This window comes from Oryx dammah, unplaced genomic scaffold, assembly GCF_014754425.2.
Source record: "Oryx dammah isolate SB20612 unplaced genomic scaffold, SCBI_Odam_1.1 HiC_scaffold_2, whole genome shotgun sequence".
Taxonomy (NCBI): Eukaryota; Metazoa; Chordata; class Mammalia; order Artiodactyla; family Bovidae; genus Oryx; species Oryx dammah.
The window spans coordinates 146067224-146086105 of NW_024070186.1; the positions used below are offsets into that span (position 1 = coordinate 146067224).

At 43.7% G+C, this 18882-nt stretch overlaps 1 protein-coding gene across 6 annotated transcripts in view; it reads right to left on the minus strand.

Moving 5' to 3' along the window:
• Positions 1–1593: 1593 nt before the first annotated feature.
• The window catches only part of LOC120853653 (amyloid beta precursor protein), a 305317-nt gene continuing 288028 nt past the window's right edge, over positions 1594–18882 (minus strand). For all 6 annotated transcript variants that reach the window (XM_040227629.1, XM_040227643.1, XM_040227615.1 and 3 more), the window contains 3 exons: positions 18215–18315; positions 14705–14851; positions 1594–2820 (listed from right to left, as the gene is read on the minus strand). In XM_040227629.1, coding sequence (XP_040083563.1) covers positions 2719–2820; positions 14705–14851; positions 18215–18315 — 350 coding nt within the window. In that variant the 3' untranslated portion in view covers positions 1594–2718. The remainder of the gene's footprint in view (positions 2821–14704; positions 14852–18214; positions 18316–18882) is intronic.

Genomic DNA, 18882 nt, shown 5'->3' on the forward strand with positions numbered 1-18882 from the left:
GACACAGTCAGATGAGTTTTAACTGAGTCGCTCATACTGCATAGTGGCCTGATAAAACACTTTTGATTAATTTTCTGTGCTTAGCATTTAAAAGGCTGCCATCTAAGGCTACAGGGTGCTGGTTGGTTCTCATGTTCCCCTTTCTCAAGTGCAGCACAGCAACACCACCAGGGTCAGCTTGTTCTTGGACACTTGCAGTAGCGGTGACCCAGGCTTCTCCCAATTGGTGCTAGTGGTGAAGAACCTGCCTGCCAATCAGGAGACATGAGACTCAGGTTCTGTCCCTGGGTGGGAATATCCCCTGGAGAAGGAAATGTAACACACTCCAGTATTCTTGCCTGGGGAATTCCATGGACAGAGGAGCCTGGCGGGTTACAGTCCATGGGGTCCCACAGAGTTGGACTGAAGTGACTTAGCACACACGCAGACTTTTCCAATTAAAAATCACATACAGTGTATGTGACATTGTTTTAAAATAGACATGCAGCAGAGGTTCTCAAGTGAGGTGGTTTTGTCCCTCATAAGGGACATCTCACAATATCTGGAGACATTAAAAAAAATATATAGACTATTAAAAAAAATTAATTTAACTTTGGTTGCACTGAGTCTTTGCTGCTTTTGCTCAGGCTTTCTCTAGCTGCAGCAGGAGGGCTTCTCAACACGGTGGCATGAAGTGGATGGAGACCAGGAATGCTCCCAAACATCTTACGATGTTTGAAACAAGGACTTACACCCTGCAAAATATCAACTGTGTGATGGTTGAGAATTCTGCTTAGTCGCTAATGATCAGCTGGTCTTAACTTTTATTTTCCTAGAACTTTTCTCTTCATATTTTATTAGAAACTGTTACCATCTGTTTGTATGTTTGTGTTCTCCCAAACTTCACATTGAAGTTCTGATGCTCACTGCGATGGCACTGGGAGGTGATTAGGTCATGAGGGTGGAGAATTCATAAATGGATTAGTGCCCTCCTAAGAGAGGCTCCAGAGAGGTCCTAGCCCCTTCCACCACGTGAGGATGCAAGAACTCTGCAACCTTGAAGAGGGCTCTCATCTGACCACGCCGGCACCTTGATCTCAGACGTCTATCCTCCAGAACTGTGAGAAGTAAATTTGATTTTTTTAAGCTCTTTTTAAAAATTTATTTTTAAATAAATTTTTAATAAAAAGGATTAACTGCTTTGCAATGTTGTGTTAGTTTCTGCCATACATCAACACGAATCAGCCACAGGTATACAAATGTCCCCTCTCTCGTGAACCTCCCCCCCCATGTCCCACCCGATCCCCAAATTTCTGTTTATAAGCCACCCAGTAGCTTATTTTATTAAAGTAGCATGAATGGACTAAGACGGGGACAAAGCTGAGGACCAAGATATGGCAGCAAAGTAGTTTGGACCAAGTGAAGACTGAGCTGGGTCTATGAAGCATTTTACTAAAGCTGGGAGATGCCTGTTGGCCCTAGTTTTCAGCTTGGACTTACTGTTAAGACACAACAGGTGTAGATACCCTGCATCAGAAAGCTCTCATCAGTCTTCCGATGACTCAGGATCAGAAGGTGGTTACCACTGAAGCATTCACAACAGCACAATGCCGCTCCTCCAAGAACGTGTTTATTTACATGAAAACACCATTTTATACAAACGGAAGACAAATCTTGAAGGGTTTGTCCAGGCTTGCCTTCCCCATTCCCTGATTTTGTCCCTTCCACTCTCACCTCTTTTTGGTATCATAAATAAAGGATTTTAGACTGGGTGAAAGAGCCTGAATCTACCTCTTCTTCCCCATCCAAAGTTACTTTGAATATTTAACGTCCATAGTCATCCTTCAAAGAAAACTCTTGCCCAGAGTCATTTTATTTAATTTATTTATGTAATACAGTGTAGAAAGCTATCATGGTCATACGCAATGATCCTGTACAATCATCCTGCAGAAAAGTTTTTTGGGAGAATTCTTGGTAAATTGAGACCAGCAGAGCGCTCCCACCCCCACCCTCCCCCACCCGTGAAAGTGCTTACAATGAACAGGGATTCTTTGCTTTATCAAAGATCTGAAGAAACATGGACGAAAAAAGCTTCAATTCTCAATGCCTAATGTGTGCACATAAAACAGGCACGAAGAAATAAACGTCTATCCTCATAATTCCTATATCACACATATAGCAGAAGCAGCAATCTGTACAGTAAAATGCAATTGTGGAAAAAACTCCTCTAACTCATTTGGATTACATAAAAACGTTGAACTTTAAAATGCATAGTGATCAGGAAAAGAATACTTAGGCAAGAGAAGCAGCTAAACCCACACGTTCACAGAAAGCATTCCCCCATCGATTCTTAAAGCATGTTTCAAAGTAGGACTTAGTTGGGTCACAAACCACAAGGATAATATACAACTGGCTAAGGGGCTACGTGATAAATAATCAGGAGAGGATCTATTCATGCACTAGCTGGATACAGCTAAATTCTTTACAGTACACAAAACCCATTAATAATGTAGTGTAGAGACCGAAATGACCGAAATATGAAGAGAGAGAGTACATTACTGATTTGTATATTAATTCAAGTTCAGGCATCTACTCGTGTTACAGCACAGCTGTCGAAAGGCGATAATGAGTAAATAATAAAACAGAAGGGTTTGCTTTTCTCCACGTTATTCTCTAAATGAACACCGATGGGTAGTGAAGCAATGGTTTTGCTGTCCCAGAGGCTGCTGCGGCGGTGGTCTAGTTCTGCATCTGCTCAAAGAACTTATAAGTTGGGTTTTCGTAGCCGTTCTGCTGCATTTTAGAGAGGTGGCGCTCCTCTGGGGTGACAGCAGCGTCAACCTGCAGAGCAAGAACGAGGACAAATGAGTTTTTTTTTTTTTTCTTTTTAAAAACAATCTTTTAATAGCGCACACGGAGAAGCCAGAGAAAGATAAGGTGCACTGTACTCTTTTTTTTTTTTTTAAGCCAAGATTGCAGAACACCCACAAATTGTCCTTTCTTTTCCACTCTGACGTAGAGGAGAAGGAGGTCTTCCCTGGAGCTCAAACGGTAAAGAATCCACCTGCGATACAAGAGATCCGGGTCGATCCCTGAGTGGGGAAGATCCTCTGGAGGAGGGCATGGCAACACACTCCAGTATTCTTGCCTGGAGAATCCCAGGGACAGAGGAGCCTGGTGGGCTACAGTCTGTGGGACTGCAAAGAGCCAGACACGACTCAGCGACTAACACTACTAGAGGAGAAGGCAGCAACAGAGGATGAGATGGTTGGATGGCATCACTGACTCCACGGACATGAGTCTGAGCAAACTCTAGGAGATGGTGAGGGACAGGGAGGCCTGGCGTGGTGCGGTCCAAGGGGTTGCAACGAATCGGACACCACTGACCGACTCAACAACGCCTGAGCCCACCAGTTACGCAGACACTCCATCTGGCCACTAGGTGGCGCTCACACCCTTGACCGGCTGGCTTGCCTTACGCAGTGCTCATTGGTTGCTTCCCTCCCTTAGTAGTAACTGGATACACTTAAGGCAATAAATATTATTCTCTTCCCCTGTTGGCTTGAAAAAGGACAAAAGGCTTCCGTGAAAGACTGTTTTAAAAGTGTGGTGTCAAGCTAGAAAAAAAAAAAGTTCGAGTATTAGAGAGATTTAGCTAAGCAGCTGTGTCTGACTCTTTGCGACCCCATGGACTGTAGCCCACCAGGCTCCTCCGTCCATGGGATTTTCCAGGCAAGAATACTGGAGTGGGTTGCCATTTCCTTCTCCAGGAGACCTTCCTGACCCAGGGATTGAACCCAGGTCTCCCACATTGTAGGCAGACGCTTTACCGTCTGAGCTACCAAGGCAGGTATGCTTGTGGCTCAGCGGTTAAAGAGGTTGCCTCCAATGCGGGGGACAGGAGTTCAATTCCTGGGTCGAGAAGATCCCCTGGAGAAAGAAATGGCAACCCACTCTAGTATTCTCACCTGGAGAATCCTATGGACGGAGGAGCCTGGTAGGCTAAAGCCCACGGGATCCCAAAGAGTTGGACACGACTGATTGACTTCACTTTTCACTGACACTCAAAATCTGAACTGCTGAGTATCTCCGCACCCTTGTTTTAGTTTGTCCCCGTTTTTACCAAATTTAATACGCTAAAGAGGCACACAGAAGCAGAGATGGCTCTTGGAGGGGGTTTTCCTGATCAGTTAAGGTGAGGGGGAAAAATCCAAATATATTTTCTCTGGGGTCTGTTCCCTTTAATGGGTTCCTTCAGATAAAAGTGGGTGCGCTAACGGCAGAATTCTGGACACTTCAACGTGGATACAGATGAGGAACAACATTTCCTGGTGAAGCACAGTGGAGTCCAAGCTGCCAGCTCCAGGGGACCAGAAAGGGATGCAATTTACATAGAATACACGGTGCAAACCCCTTGGGAGGGTGCCTCCTGGAGACCTCGCTCCAGGATTGACTGAGGGCGCTACCTGGAGATCTTGCTCTAGGATTGACTAACAGAAAACAACCACCGTGGTGTCAGTTTAAAATCCATGGAGGGGCATGAGGGAAAAAAACAGGCTGGGGTACCTCTGAGAGGCTGAGGAATAGGAGAGAGTGAGACAGTCACTCTTGACGGGGAACTGTGAGGTTTTCCGGCGTAGGAGTCTCCTTCCCAGAAAACCTGCATCTTCCACTGATAAGAGCAAAAGGGAAACTTCTGCACCTCCACTCTGTCTGACCCCCCAACATACTGTTAACTCCATTCTACCTTTACTTTTATATTGAAATTCTGCGAGGGGATGTTCATTTTCTCTCCCCGCCCCAGGAGGCTGTAGGTGTTTTGAAGGTAGGATCAGTTATATTTTCGTCTTGGTACTAAGTGTTACACATTCCTGGCAGTGCCTAAATGATCGATTTCTGCTGGATTAAACCTAAGTGGGTTTCGGAAAAAAAAAAAAAAAAAGATAAAGAACATACTGTTCCAGGTTATTATTTTTAACTGAGCACTAAAATTCCAAAAGTACGTCTGGCTAAAGATTTAAACAGATGCTCTCTGTTGATATGGTGGGTCCTCTGAGTTGTAAACTTGGTTTTGTTCTCCCAGGGTCTCTTGTCAGGGCCAGCTCCACTTACTCTCTGCAGGCCGAGCCAGATGTATGTTTCGCGCGGGGCAAGGTGTTCAGCGAAAAAGCAAGAGAGTTTCAGAAAAACATCTATTTCTGCTTTATTGACTAAGTCAAAGCCTTTGACTGTGTGGATCACAATAAACTGTGGAAAATTCTTCAAGAGATGGGAACACCAGACCACCTAACCTGCCTCTTGAGAAATCTGTATGCAGGTCAGGAAGCAACAGTTAGAACTGGACATGGAACAACAGACTGGTTCCAAATAGGAAAAGGAGTACGTCAAGGCTGTATATTGTCACCCTGCTTATTTAACTTATATGCAGAGTACATCATGAGAAACGCTGGGCTGGAAGAAGCACAAGCTGGAATCAAGATTGCCAGGAGAAATATCAATAACCTCAGATATGCAGATGACACCACCCTTATGGCAGAACATGAAGAGGAACTAAAAAGCCTCTTGATGAAAGTGAAAGTGGAGAGCGAAAAAGTTGGCTTAAAGCTCAACATTCAGAAAACAAAGATCATGGCATCCGGTCCCATCACTTCATGGGAAATAGATGGGGAAACAGTGGAAACAGTGTCAGACTTTATTTTTTGGGGCTCCAAAATCACTGCAGATGGTGACTGCAGCCATGAAATTAAAACACGCTTACTCCTCGGAAGAAAAGTTATGACCAACCTAGACAGCATATTCAAAAGCAGAGACATTACTTTGACGACTAAGGTCCATTTAGTCAAGGATATGGTTTTTCCTGTGGTCATGTATGGCTGTGAGAGTTGGACTGGGAAGAAGGCTGAGTGCCGAGGAATTAATGCTTTTGAACTGTGGTGTTGGAGAAGACTCTTGAGAGTCCCTTGGACTGCAAGGAGATCCAACCAGTCTATTCTGAAGGAGATCAACCCTGGGATTTCTTTGGAAGGAATGATGCTAAAGCTGAAACTCCAGTACTTTGGCCACCTCATGTGAAGAGTTGACTCATTGGAAAAGCCTTTGATGTTGGGAGGGATTGGGGGCAGGAGGAGAAGGGGACGACCAAGGATGAGATGGCTGGATGGCATCACGGACTCAATGGACGTGAGTCTGAGTGAACTCTGGGAGATGGTGATGGACAGGGAGGCCTTGCGTGCTGCGATTCATGGGGTCGCAAAGAGTCGGACACTACTGAGCGACTGAACTGAACTGAACTGAACTGAATCAGATGTTCAGGTTTCTAGCATATCTGCTGTACCTCAAACAGTCCACAGAAGAGAGGAAGTACTTATCTCTTTGCTGAATACATGAAAACTTACAACTGTGTTATTACTCTTTTAAAAGAAAAATCACTTTCCCCTCAGATACTGAAACCAGCACAGGCAAGAAGTCAACTGCCTGTTGACCACACATATGGAGACCTTAAATTAGCTGGAACCAGAGGACTGGGGACCTTGATTCTCCAAATACCACCTGGCTACCTCACCACTGACCAACAGAAGAATGTCCACAAGCTCACCAGGCATCCTATGACCTTCGCTCTCACTGTGTCTTTAAAAACCCTTCCCTGAAATGCCACTGGGGAGGTCAGGTCTTCCGAGAATTAGCCGCCCATACCACTTGCTTGGCCTTGCAACAACCTGTTCTCCTGAGTTCAGTTTTTTTTTTTTTTTTTTTTTAGATTTCTCATGTAAGTGAAGTCTCACAGTATTTTTCTTTTTCTCTGTCTGGCTTATTTTGCTTAACATAATACCTTCAAGGCTCATCCGTGTTGTCACAAATGGCAGAATTTCCTTCCTTTTAATGGCTAAATCATATTCCATCACGTGTATCACATTTTTTTCATCCATTCATGCACTAATTGGCACTGAGTTTGTTCCCATGCCTCGGTTATTGTAAATAATGCTGTGCTGAACACAGGAGTACAGATGTCATTTCTAGAGAGTGATTTCATTGCCTTTGGATGAATATTTCCAAGTGGAGTTGCTGGGCTGTATGACAGTTCAGTTTCTTGGGGACCTCCATACTGTTTGCACAGTGACTGCAGCACTCTCTTAGTCCACATAATTCACTAGCTGGTGTGGTCCGGTCATGGTACAGAAATCATCTTCCATCCCTCAACATGATGTCCGAGCACCAACAGACCTGCTCCCTGGCGTCTGTCCTCATCGGTTCAGGAGGAAAAACGTGGTGCTACAGTTTGTGTCGTATATTTGAAAGTTGTTTAAAAGAATAGATCTTCAAAGTTCTTATAACAAGAAAAAACCCTGTAATTATGTGAAACGAAAGTTGTTCACTAAACTGTAGTATTCTTGCCTGGAGAATTCCATGGACCAAGAGGATCGTGGCAGGCTTACCGTTCATGGGATCGCAGAGTTGGACACGACTGAGCGACTCACTTTCACTTTCAAACTTATTTTGGTAATCACCTCAGGATATGTACATATATCAAATCATCATGTTGCAAACTTAAAACTAATACAGTGTTATGTATCAGTATGTCTCAATAAAACTGGAATAAGCTGGTTTCCCCAAGGTTACTTTATGACTCTGCCTCATGGGCTTTTCAGTCTGGGTGGGAGCTGGAATGAGTGCCTTGGCTAATCTCAACACAGCTGGAACAGACATAAAATTCCACTGGGAGGACACCGCGTCAACAGATCCTCCACATTGCTGTCCCTGGGGGAATAATCCGAGATGTTTCCCCAGCCCTTTCTCTTCCTTTGATCTGCTCTGTTTTCAACAAATGAGGTCACTGGGCTTTAATTGGCAGTTGTGTCATTAACCAGGAACTTCTAAGTTACAACACCGTCATTAAAGCTCAGCACCAGTAATGAGAGATTTCCCTCACTCTCCGAATCTGCTTGCGGAGAAACAGCCCGTCTGCAGTCCTGTGCCGTTAGAATGTGGGCATCTTTTTGCTCTGTGCCGCCTCTTAACCGAGATTTCAAAGAATGTGGAGATTAAAAAGCATCTTGCCTCAGAGATCAGGCACTGCTATGTGTCTGAGTGCAGAAGAAAACATAATGCTGCTTGACTGTTGGAGTATTAAACTTGCATTAATACAAGTTTTCCCGAACTTACGTCAACCCTTACACTGGCTGCATTCATCAGGGGCAGGGCAAAAATTAAACAGCTGATCTCCTCTTCGAAGGCCAAAGCCAAACTCTTATTTAACAGAGCACAGCCAGAAATGCGAGGCTCAGAGGATGGTATGTGAGTCAGGCAGCTAACTTTCCTGTCTTTCCCCAGCCTCCTTCAGTTCAGTTCAGTTCAGTTGCTCAGTTGTGTCTGACTCTTTGAGACCCCATGAACTGCAGCACACCAGGCCTCCCTGTCCATCACCAACTCCCGGAGTTCCCTCAAACTCACGTCCATCAAGTCGGTGATGCCATCCAGCCATCTCATCCTCTGTCATCCCCTTTTACTCCTGCCCCCAATCCCTCCCAGCATCAGACTCTTTTCCAATGAGTCAACTCTTCGCATGAGGTGGCCAAAGTACTGGAGTTTCAGCTTTAGCATCAGTCCTTCCAAAGAACACCCAGGACCCAGCCTCCTTTCTACTTGCTAATTCTTGTGACCCTCTGCCGCTGGGAGGGTGGCTCATGTTTCCCCAGTCCTGCAGTGGGGCGGCTTGGAGCTACAGGGGAAGGGATTACCTTCACAACGTGGCACCCACGGAGTGTGGATGGCATCTTTTTATCCCCAGCTCCTCGAAAGCTAAAGGTGGAATGCTGAGTGCTCTGATCCATGGATAAACCCACCACCGAAGGAAGTCAGGGGGAGCCTTCCTGCAGGGCTCAGTCATCCGTCACTCACGGCTCAGCCATAGCCCTGCTGCTGGCCACCCACAACGTGAGGGCCAGGCCACCGTGACCCTGGGGCCTCAATATCACTTCCTTTCAAGTGGAGCTGGGGGAAGATGGAGCCAGTGGGAAGGAATTACAGAGCAGTGGAGCAGGGGACTGAATTCTCCTTCCTGCCTCTTTCCCCACCCCTACCCCAGGCAGGAACCAGGTGTCACTGGCTGAGATGAAATCCCACCTGCACAGCACCTCCAGGTACCCCTTCTTTGGACTTTCTGGGAGCAGTGACTGATCTGAAGTCTTCATCTTTTTCAGAGACCCTGGGACACTCTCTACACTGAACCCCAGCTTGGCTTCCATGGGCCACTGCTACTGACCTTTTATCTCTTCTAGTAACCTTGAAATGTTGGTTTTTCTACTGTGTACATGTTCATTTTCACATACACTGTAGAGAGCTGAGCCCAAAGAGCTCAATCCATCTGGTCCTAACACCATCTTGAGTAGAACTTTTGACTACTGTTTGGCTAATGCCCTCTTCCTAACCCCCTCTCCCTGAACTCGACTCTTTGAAGCCACTTATTCCTTCACTATATGCAGAGGAATTTACAGCTTAACTATTATACTGTAGACATAAAATCTATTTGGATCTCTCCTTAATTTCTAGACTCCCCGTGCTTGGTGGGGGGGGGGGGCGGGGTTTGGCTCTCATGTAGGTGCTTTAAGCTCAGAGGAGGGCCAGTGAACATCCTGTTTTAATTTTATTAGGTAGGGTAACCAGCAGGATGTGTGTTGATGGGTGACCCTTTATGCATGGCACTGAGTCAGGCCCAACAAGAGAATTTCAGCCTCTAAAGATTTACCATTTCAGGTCATCTAGGTGGACAAAGGCTTCCCAGGGGGCTCAAGTGGTCAAGAATCCACCTGCAAGAGTTGCAGGTTCGGGAGGATCCCTTGGAGAAGGAAATGGCAGCCCACTCCAGTATTCTTTGCCTGGGAAATCCCATGGACAGAGGAGCCTGGCAGACTACAGTCCATGGGGTTGCAAAGAGTCAGATACCACTAAGCATGCTTGCACCGCAGGTAGACAAAGAATAGAGGATAGGATAAACTAAACACGTAAAATAACCAGAGAGTGTGAGAACACCAGGAACCTGGGAAGGAAAGTACACACTCAGAGAACAGCAATGAAATTTTCAAGTTAATCATTTATCGCTTTTAGTAACCTCGCTATGTTGGTTTTCTACTGTATAGATGGTCATTTTCATAATTACATTTCCTTATTTCCCTAAGTAGCTCAGTTATATTTATTGCCTACATCAAGTAATTTTTCAGGCACCTCCCAGAACTCCCCTGCCATGCTGATGCTTTCCTTTGACCTTCTAGTTTCTACTCCTGCTGTTTGCTTCCAATCTCCTGCAGATTTTGAGTCTACCTTCAATTTTTCTTTCTTTAATGTTTATTTGGCTTCCTTGGTCTTAGTTGCAGCATGTGGGATCTAGTTCCCTGCCCAGGCATTGAACCAGGGCCCCCTGCGTTGGGAGTGTGGCGTCTCAGCCACTGGACCACCAGGGAAGTCCCATCCCTTCACTTTTTCTTCTGTTGCTTCCCATTTAACCTTTCCAAACTGCCAGACTGCTCTACACCCCTGCTGTTAGTGGTTGCTAGATGCCTCCACTAAAACTTGACTTTCTGCCAGGAAGAAAGGACCCACAGCGACATAGTTTTATAATGTCACAAATCTGACAGCACACTCCTTCAAAAGAGTCATCCGCTGTATCTCCATAAAAAGCTAAATAAGGAACCCTTTTACTCAGATCAGAGATGACTAGGGGCAGGGGATAGGAGACCTCTGGTGTTCCAGTTATCAGATCTGCGAAAAAAATTTTTAAATTTCTTCAATCAAGAGGCTTTATGCCACTTCTTTCCTGTTAAACGTGAAGTCTCTGTCCAGAAGATGTAGAAGAGAGAGCGCCAAGATATATTTGAAAATGTTCAGTGTCAACTGACATGAGTGTAGAAAAGGCCCATCTCCTCCTAACAGAACCTGGGGTCAGTGGGATTTGCAGAACCTCACTGGCAGGACAATGGTGGGTAATTCAGTGGGTGCTGGGATTGTTAACCACCAGAGATGGTGTGTGCAATCTGGGGAACAGAGTAACAGAGAGCTGTCTTGTCACTCCTGGAGGCACCAGCGAAACACTGGCGTCTCCGTGAGAAACCACGGCTAACGACATACAGGCTGGATTCCTGGCTTCATGATGAAGCAAGTCATTAAATCAATATTTACTGCTTAGTTTTGCAAAACAAAAACTAGTGACTGCTCACCTCCAACTGGTAACGTTTCTATGAATAAAAGCACTAGGCGTGCTTTACTTCCTCATCTCTGTGATCTTCTGCAGCAATCCTTCCCTTTAAGAAGGAGCGAATTCCTGGAGACCAAAGCTTTGTTGGGGTTTCTCCTCCATGGCTGAATTTTGTCCTGACAGATGTAGGACCACCCATCTGGGGATACCCATTTACTCATTTTTGTTCTTAGTGAAATAAGGTTACTCATTAATGAAGCAGGTTAACCAGCTGTCTAGTCAAGGCTATGATTTTTCCAGTAGTAATGTATGGATGTGAGAGTTGGACTATAAAGAAAGCTGAGTGCCAAAGAATTGATGCTTTTGAACTCTGGTGTTGGAGAAGACTTTTGAGAGTCCCTTGGACTGCAAGGAGATCCAACCAGTCCATCTTAAAGGAGATCAGTCCTGGGTGTTCATTGGAGGGACTGATGTTGAAGCTGAAACTCCAATACTTTGGCCACCTGATGCGAAGAACTGATTCATTTGAAAAGACCCTGAGGCTGGGAAAGATTGAGGGCAGGAGAAGGGGAAGACAGAGGATGATATGGTTGGATGGCATCACGAGCTCAATGGACATGACTTTGGGTAAACTCCAGGAGTTGGTGATGGACAGGGAGGCCTGGTGTGCTGTGGCTCATGGGGTCGCAAAGAGTTGGACACTATTGAGCGACTGAACTGAACTGAACCAGCTGGCAACAAACTTATTTCCCTGTCCTTAAGGGGGAGAAGCCCACTCAGACAGGCAGAGAAATGTGGGTGGAGGGGATCACTTGATTCAGCATATACTCTGAGAGCAATGGTGTTGAAACTCCCTTTCATGCTACATCACCCCGCCAGGTGAGCCAGCCTGGGTGCTCAGGCTGGGTTACAGTTTTGTGTGTCTGAATTTGGCTAGACTATCACCCTCCTGAGGGCTGGGATGGTATCCAGTGCCTTAGGTGAAGATCTCTTCTAATACTCAACACGGAGCTTGACGAAGGCTTGGGTTACCTACGGACTAGAGAGAAAGGAAGACCTCTCCAGGGAGAAAGAGATGGCTTCTGGGCTCTTCACAACATCCTTCCTTTAAAAAAGAAGCAGGTGAGCAGAAATAAGGAAAAGAAACACCAGAGGAGGTGGGGCGGTCAGTCCAGAGGTTCCCAGTTGCTCTTAAGCTAACAAAATAAACGACAAGAGAAGGGCTGAAGGACTTCTCTTCCCACAGGGATGCTTTCTGGCTTAAAAATTCATTCATTTTTTTCAGAACTTGTGTTAAAGTGTCAACTGCTCTAATAGTCCAAAACCGAGGAGACCTTTTTCTGCTAACTAACCAAAAAAAAATTTTTTTTAACCCAGGAAGCTATGTGTGTATGCTAAGTTGCATCTGGCTCTTTCTGACTCCATGAACTGTAGCCTACCAGGCTCCTCTGTTCTTGGGATTCTTCAGGCAAGAATACTAGAGTGAGTTGCCATGCCCTTCTCCAGGGGATCTTTCCCACCCAGGGACTGAACCCACATCTCTTATGTCTCCTGCACTGGCAGGCAGGTTCTTTACCACTAGCGCCACCTGGGAAGCCCAAGGTTTGCTTAGATAACTATATAAAAGGCTTCCCTGGTGGCTCAGATGGTAAAGAATTGGCCTGCAATTTGGGAGACTTGGGTTCGATCGCCGGGTCAGGAAGATCCCCTGGAGAAGGGCATGGCAACCGACTCCAGTATTCTTGCCTGGAGAATTCCATGGGCAGAGAAGCCTGGTGGGCTGCCCATGGGGTGGCAAAGAGCCAGACACGACTGAGCAACTAACACTTTCACTTTTCATATAAAAGGCAGGAGCGCTAACACTAAATATTCAGTGATTCTCAAAACTGACTGTGTGTTTGATTCAGCTGTGAAAATTTTCTACACTTCTCAGTGTAGCCTCCTATTCAGAATTTCTGTTTCCCAAGGTCTGAGGTGGGATCTGGGGAATGTGTCCTTGGAAACTGGTACCTTGTAAGTAAGTCTCAGCACGATCATGGCAGTCAGCTCCGAGATGCCTTGTTTCATTGCCTAGCATTACAGGGCTCTGATACGGACTGTATCCTCCCCAGATTCCCATGCTAACGTCCTAATTCCCAGTACAAAATACCCATACGTTTGTTGTTTAGTTGCTAAGACGTGTCTTACTCTTTGCGAACCCATGGACTGGAGCCCACCAGGCTCCTCGGTCCACGGGATTTTCCAGGCATGAATACTGGGGTGAGTTGCCATTTCCTACTCCAGGGGACCTTCCCGATGACCCAGGGATTGAACTCACGTCTCCTGTGTCTCCTGAATTGGCAGGTGGATTCTTTATCCGTGTGCCACCTGGGAAGCTCTACTCTGACCTTGGGTCTGTTGACTTTGACAATGAAAGAACACTTCTTTTGTCTGGGTCTGTTTTCTTATGTATAAAATGAGATCGATTAATTGATCCTTGAGATCTTTTTTTGGCTCTAGCAATTCTTAACTTCTCAAGATGTATTAATTCACTTTCTTTAATAGTTTCCTAAAAACTACATAAACCGTGAGGGTCTCTTTTCAACCTGCATTTTAAATGCATATAAGGAACGAATTCGTACATTTTATTTTACGTCATGGTTTTAAGGAGTCATATTTGAATCTTGCAGCTTAATCTATTTTGCTGGTGTAACTTACTACCTCTGTGTTGTACATACTCCTACTTCCCACAGGTTGGGCTGCTAGGAGAGTCTCGAGGAAATGGAATTGTCATTTTGTGGGTCTTCTCTCTGTCTTTAGGGCCACTGCACTAACACCTTGAAACTAAGACATTTCAGGTGCAAGTGCAGGCTAACGACCTTGACTAACTTTGCATATGTTGTTCAGCTCTTGGGTACGATGTGATTTTCTATCAAACTCTAAAGGTAAGATTGGTTACTGAAAATTATTTACTATCACCTGGCTTGAGTTAGAAGTAACATGATTTATTTAAAAGTCCAGGAATGGGACATGCCTGGTGGTCCAGTGGTTAAGAATCCACCTTCTAGTGCAGAGGACACAGGTTTAGTCCCTGGTTGGGGAACTAAGATCCCACATGTCACACCTAGAGAGCCCACACACTGCAACTGCTGAGCTTGCTGGCGCAAGAAAGACCCCAGTGTAGTCAGAAGAAAAAAAAAAAAATCCAGGAATAAATGTGTCAAAATTTTTTTTTTAACAAAAAGCAGCCTTCTACTTCTTTTTATTTGTAACTTTAAAAAAAAAAATGTTTCACGGCAGTCACAATGTCTTTAAGCCAGGCATCATCTTCAGTATTATTTTGATATTTCAATACAAAATAAGAAGCTGAGATAGCATCTATCTCCATTGCCTTGACCACAGTAGTTATAAGTCAGAATGAATAAAAACCAGAAGCAAGAAAACAGCTGCAACTTGAGCAGGAATGGGATTGTTTTTCCAAAGAAGAAATACCTGGATGATTTTAACACCAGGCAAGAGTTCCTTTATCCCAGCTGCAAACAGGCAGCCAGGTTCACTTACCTCCACCACTCCATGATGGATGGATGTGTACTGTTTCTTCTTCAGCATCACCAAGGTGATGACGATCACTGTTGCTATGACAACACCGCCCACCATGAGCCCAATGATGGCACCTTTGTTGGAACCCACATCTTCTGCAAAGAACACCTTGGAAACAAATCAAGAAAAAGGATTGTAACTACGGGAGATGTATGGATGAGGAATGTGGAAAGTTTCAGTATATCCAGTCTACATTTTATGCCGTAAGTTTGAATTGTTGGTCACTCACATTATTTGGTGCGCACTTAAAAAAAAGCCGGATAGTCCTGACTAAAAATGACATCTTCAGTTTGCAGAATAATGTACCACATGCCTTCCTCAGTCCTGGAATGGCCACTCCTCTTCCCCGCCCCCACCAATATGTCTTTAGGAAGGCAAACAGCAGCCTGCAGGGATCTGAAACCCTCTGATAGGTGGACATTCTGTTAAGTTGAGGAGGGCAGCTCTTAGATCTATCAGAAACTGGAAAGGCACGGTTCATGATTATGAAAGGAGGTCAGTATCTTCCCAGTCACAGCAGGTTTAAACTGGGAGACCTGACGCATGACAGCTATGCCTTAGGTACTTCTTCTCCAAACCACAGATGCCGTCGTTTTCTTGGAAGGACATTTTCAATACACAGGAACATGCATTCTAAGACAAAGGCATTAAACAGAAGAAAAAAGGCATCTTGTTACCTACTTTAAGCCACAATAATTCTGCAAGACACTAATTAACCTTGAGAAGCGTCATATGCTTATAAGGCACTTATTTCAAAGAGAAGCAGCAGTTGGCAACAAGATAAGAATTTCTTTTTTTCATTTTTTTTTTCAAGATAAGAATTTTAATAGCCACACACTGACATGTGCTTTCTTACTATGATGTTTCTGGCAACCCAACTAAAAATGTTTTAGTCTTGATGTTTATTTGAGTTAAACATGAAAAGAATTTAGAGAATACTGTGAAGAAGAAATTTATTCAGTGATAAATTTATTATACTACATTCCTTCATACTGTTTGTAAAAGCAAGTCATTATTTTTCATCTTTACTTGAACAGAATTATAAAAGCACGCAGCAACTTTTATCATCTTTTATGTAAGGAGATGCGCTTATGCCAGATCATCTGGTTTAACTACTACAGAATATATACCACATTTGCTGTATAAATTAATAAAAATAGCTCCCTAAAGAATTCTTTCAATATAATCTCAAGATAGTAAAATGACGGTCAAAACTAGAACTGACATCCTAGCAGTCTGAAAAGGCAACATGAAACGCAGCAAATAAAGCAAATTTTGAAGACTTTTATTCATGGTTTATCTGTAACAAAACTAGAAACTGTTCATAATTATGCTCCTTTCTAAACAAATATACTCCCTCAACACATTTGTAAAGAACAAATCATTAATTAGCTAAAGACAAAAGTACGAGGTAATCAGAAATGTGTGTAAGTCTGGACATCTTCCTGTGTCTTTAAGAAAATACTGTAATTTTGTAATATTCATTGCACTAATTATAGTACATTATCTTATCAACTAGTTCAGTAGAGGGAGCTGATTCTCATAATTGCTGCTGCCAGCATTAGTCACTGTTGCATTACAGGAGTTCGTGTAATTGCGGAGATGGGTTTTCATGACACAGGCACCAGAAAACGCAAAGCCACACATTCATCTTCAGCTCTCTGCCCCACCAGCATCCAACTCTGGAGCAGAATTCCCAGGTTTTTTTTTATTAACCTCTTCAGCATCACCCAGATCAAGAGTGACCCTGATTCTATAATAACTGACACTGGATTAACCCGCCAAGGAAAACCATGCTTCAAGAGTTCAGAGTGCTTTTACCGAAAAGATTATGGGAGTTAAGATGCAAATCTGAGCTGCAAGTCAGTTTTGGATTTGCCCCAGTTGTTTACAGTGAGAAGAGGCATGCATCGCACTTTACACGTGCTTCTGCTGGAGTTTAATACTTGGATTTATAAATTTTATTCACAAATATTGGAAAGACAGTTCCCCTTGAAAGGGAAAAAGACACATACACTTATACACACAGAAACAAAAATAAAGTGCTTAAGAGCGTCCTTCTCAAGGATTATTACTGCTTTCAGAATTTTACTACCACCTTTATTCACTACTGAATGTGCAATCAAATTGTTTCCATTATTAATTTAAGCTACTCACTGGACTTACTCTTAAGATGGGAGGAACCCTAACATCACGAAGGACTGATTTACCTAAGGCTTTTGGTTAAAGGGCTTTATGTAACTACCTTAAAGGAAATGATGGGTGTTTTTTTATTTACTCCAATTCTAACATTTGGAGGGTGGGGAAGGGTGAGTGTATCTGAAAAGGAAGCCACTGTCTTTCCTGCCCAAGTCTTCTGCTGAACAGCGCTGCTGGGGACAGCGCTCATCCACCCCTTCTACCCACCTCCAGAGGTCCCAAACGTCCTGCCCCTCAGGAAGAATTTAAAGGATGGGGAGGGGACTGAAGGATGGGCAAGGGAGAGGTGAAGAAACCCAGGGAGAGAGTTCCAAACATGAAATTAAGCAAACGGCCAGGAATGCTGTTTTGTGAACCTAAGTAGTATTTGCACCTGTTTATTTGAGATTTTGATCCTTCACACAAACATACCAAAAGCCTGCTGTCTTAGAAAACAGACAGGAAGTAAATTAAAATGGCTGCTAGACTAGAAATTAATTCCATCTTAAGTCCTTTGTGAGTTTAACGGCTTTCTAGACCTATTTTTGTTGCTGTTCAGTCACTAAGTCGTGTCCGACTCTCTGTGACCCTGTTGACTGTAGCATACCACGCTCCTCTGTTCTCCACTATCTCCTGGCATTTGCTCAGATTCATGTCCATTGAGTCGGTGGTGCTATATAACCATTTCATACACTAAGAACTACCATCTTAAAGAGCCTCTTTTTCTTTTCTTCCTATTTTCATGATGAACCTATAGGCAAGCATGTTATTTTTGTTTTAATCTTTTCCTTAACTGGATTTCTGGAGGAATCCAGGAGGAATGAGAGTCACTTGGCAAGACAGAGTGGCCGGAAGAGGTAGATTATGTCACCTACCAATTTTTATTTATTTTTTTAACTTTTTATTTTGTATGGGGATATAGCCAATTAACAATGTTGTGATAGTTTCAGGTAAACAGCAAAGGCCCAAACTCCCCTCCCATCCAGGCTGCCACATAACACAGAGCAGAGTTTCCTGGGCTCTGCAGTAGGACCGTGTTGGTTATCCATCTTAAAGATAGCCGTATGCATCATTCTCTAAGTCTGTGAGTCTGCTTCTGCTTTGTAAGTTCATCTGTATCATTTCTTTTTTCACCTACCAGTTTTTATTTATTTTTTTAACTTTTTATTTTGTATTGGGATATAGCCAATACAATGTTGTGACAGTTTCAGGTAAACAGCGAAGGGACTCAGACATACACATACGTTGATCCATTCTCCCCCAAACTCCCCTCCCATCCAGGCTGCCACCTACCAATTTTTGATGATGAACTTCATATCCTGAATCATGTCGGAATTCTGCATCCATCTTCACTTCAGAGATCTCTTCCGTCTTGATGTTTGTTAATCCCGAACCTGTATCACACCATAAGCATTGTACCATAATCAAAACACAAAGGCCAGTCCATTTGTTTTATCTATAAACAATATCATTGCAACACAAAGCCTACCAGAAACTTCCCCTAAGCCTAAAGTTAGACGAAAATAGATTAACGACTTTCTTCAAGAAAAATGACACCCTATATTTAAATCCTTAACCACTACCTTTTTTAAACAAAAAGAAATTAAAGATTAAAGAAATTTGAACTTAAGGCTTCTATTGCCTTTAAGCACATGCTATAATTTTTTTTTCTTAATGGGGAAAAATAGAAGTTAAATGCTAGTTGGGAGGGTGGCAAGGATTTGTTCCTAGAATATGCTGGCTTGGTTTAGGGGCTTATAGTTTAGCCTATAATGTGTCTCTTTCCTTCAGGAAAAGTAATAAAAGGCTTTAAAAATGAGCATTAATTACTTGGTAGAACAAAACTGCTACTTTGGGACTTTGTTCCTATTACACATAAATTATGCTCATGCATCTATGCAGTGAAGCTCTGTAAAAATTGTATCATTTATTTAGTTAAGTGATTTAGTTGCAGATATTAA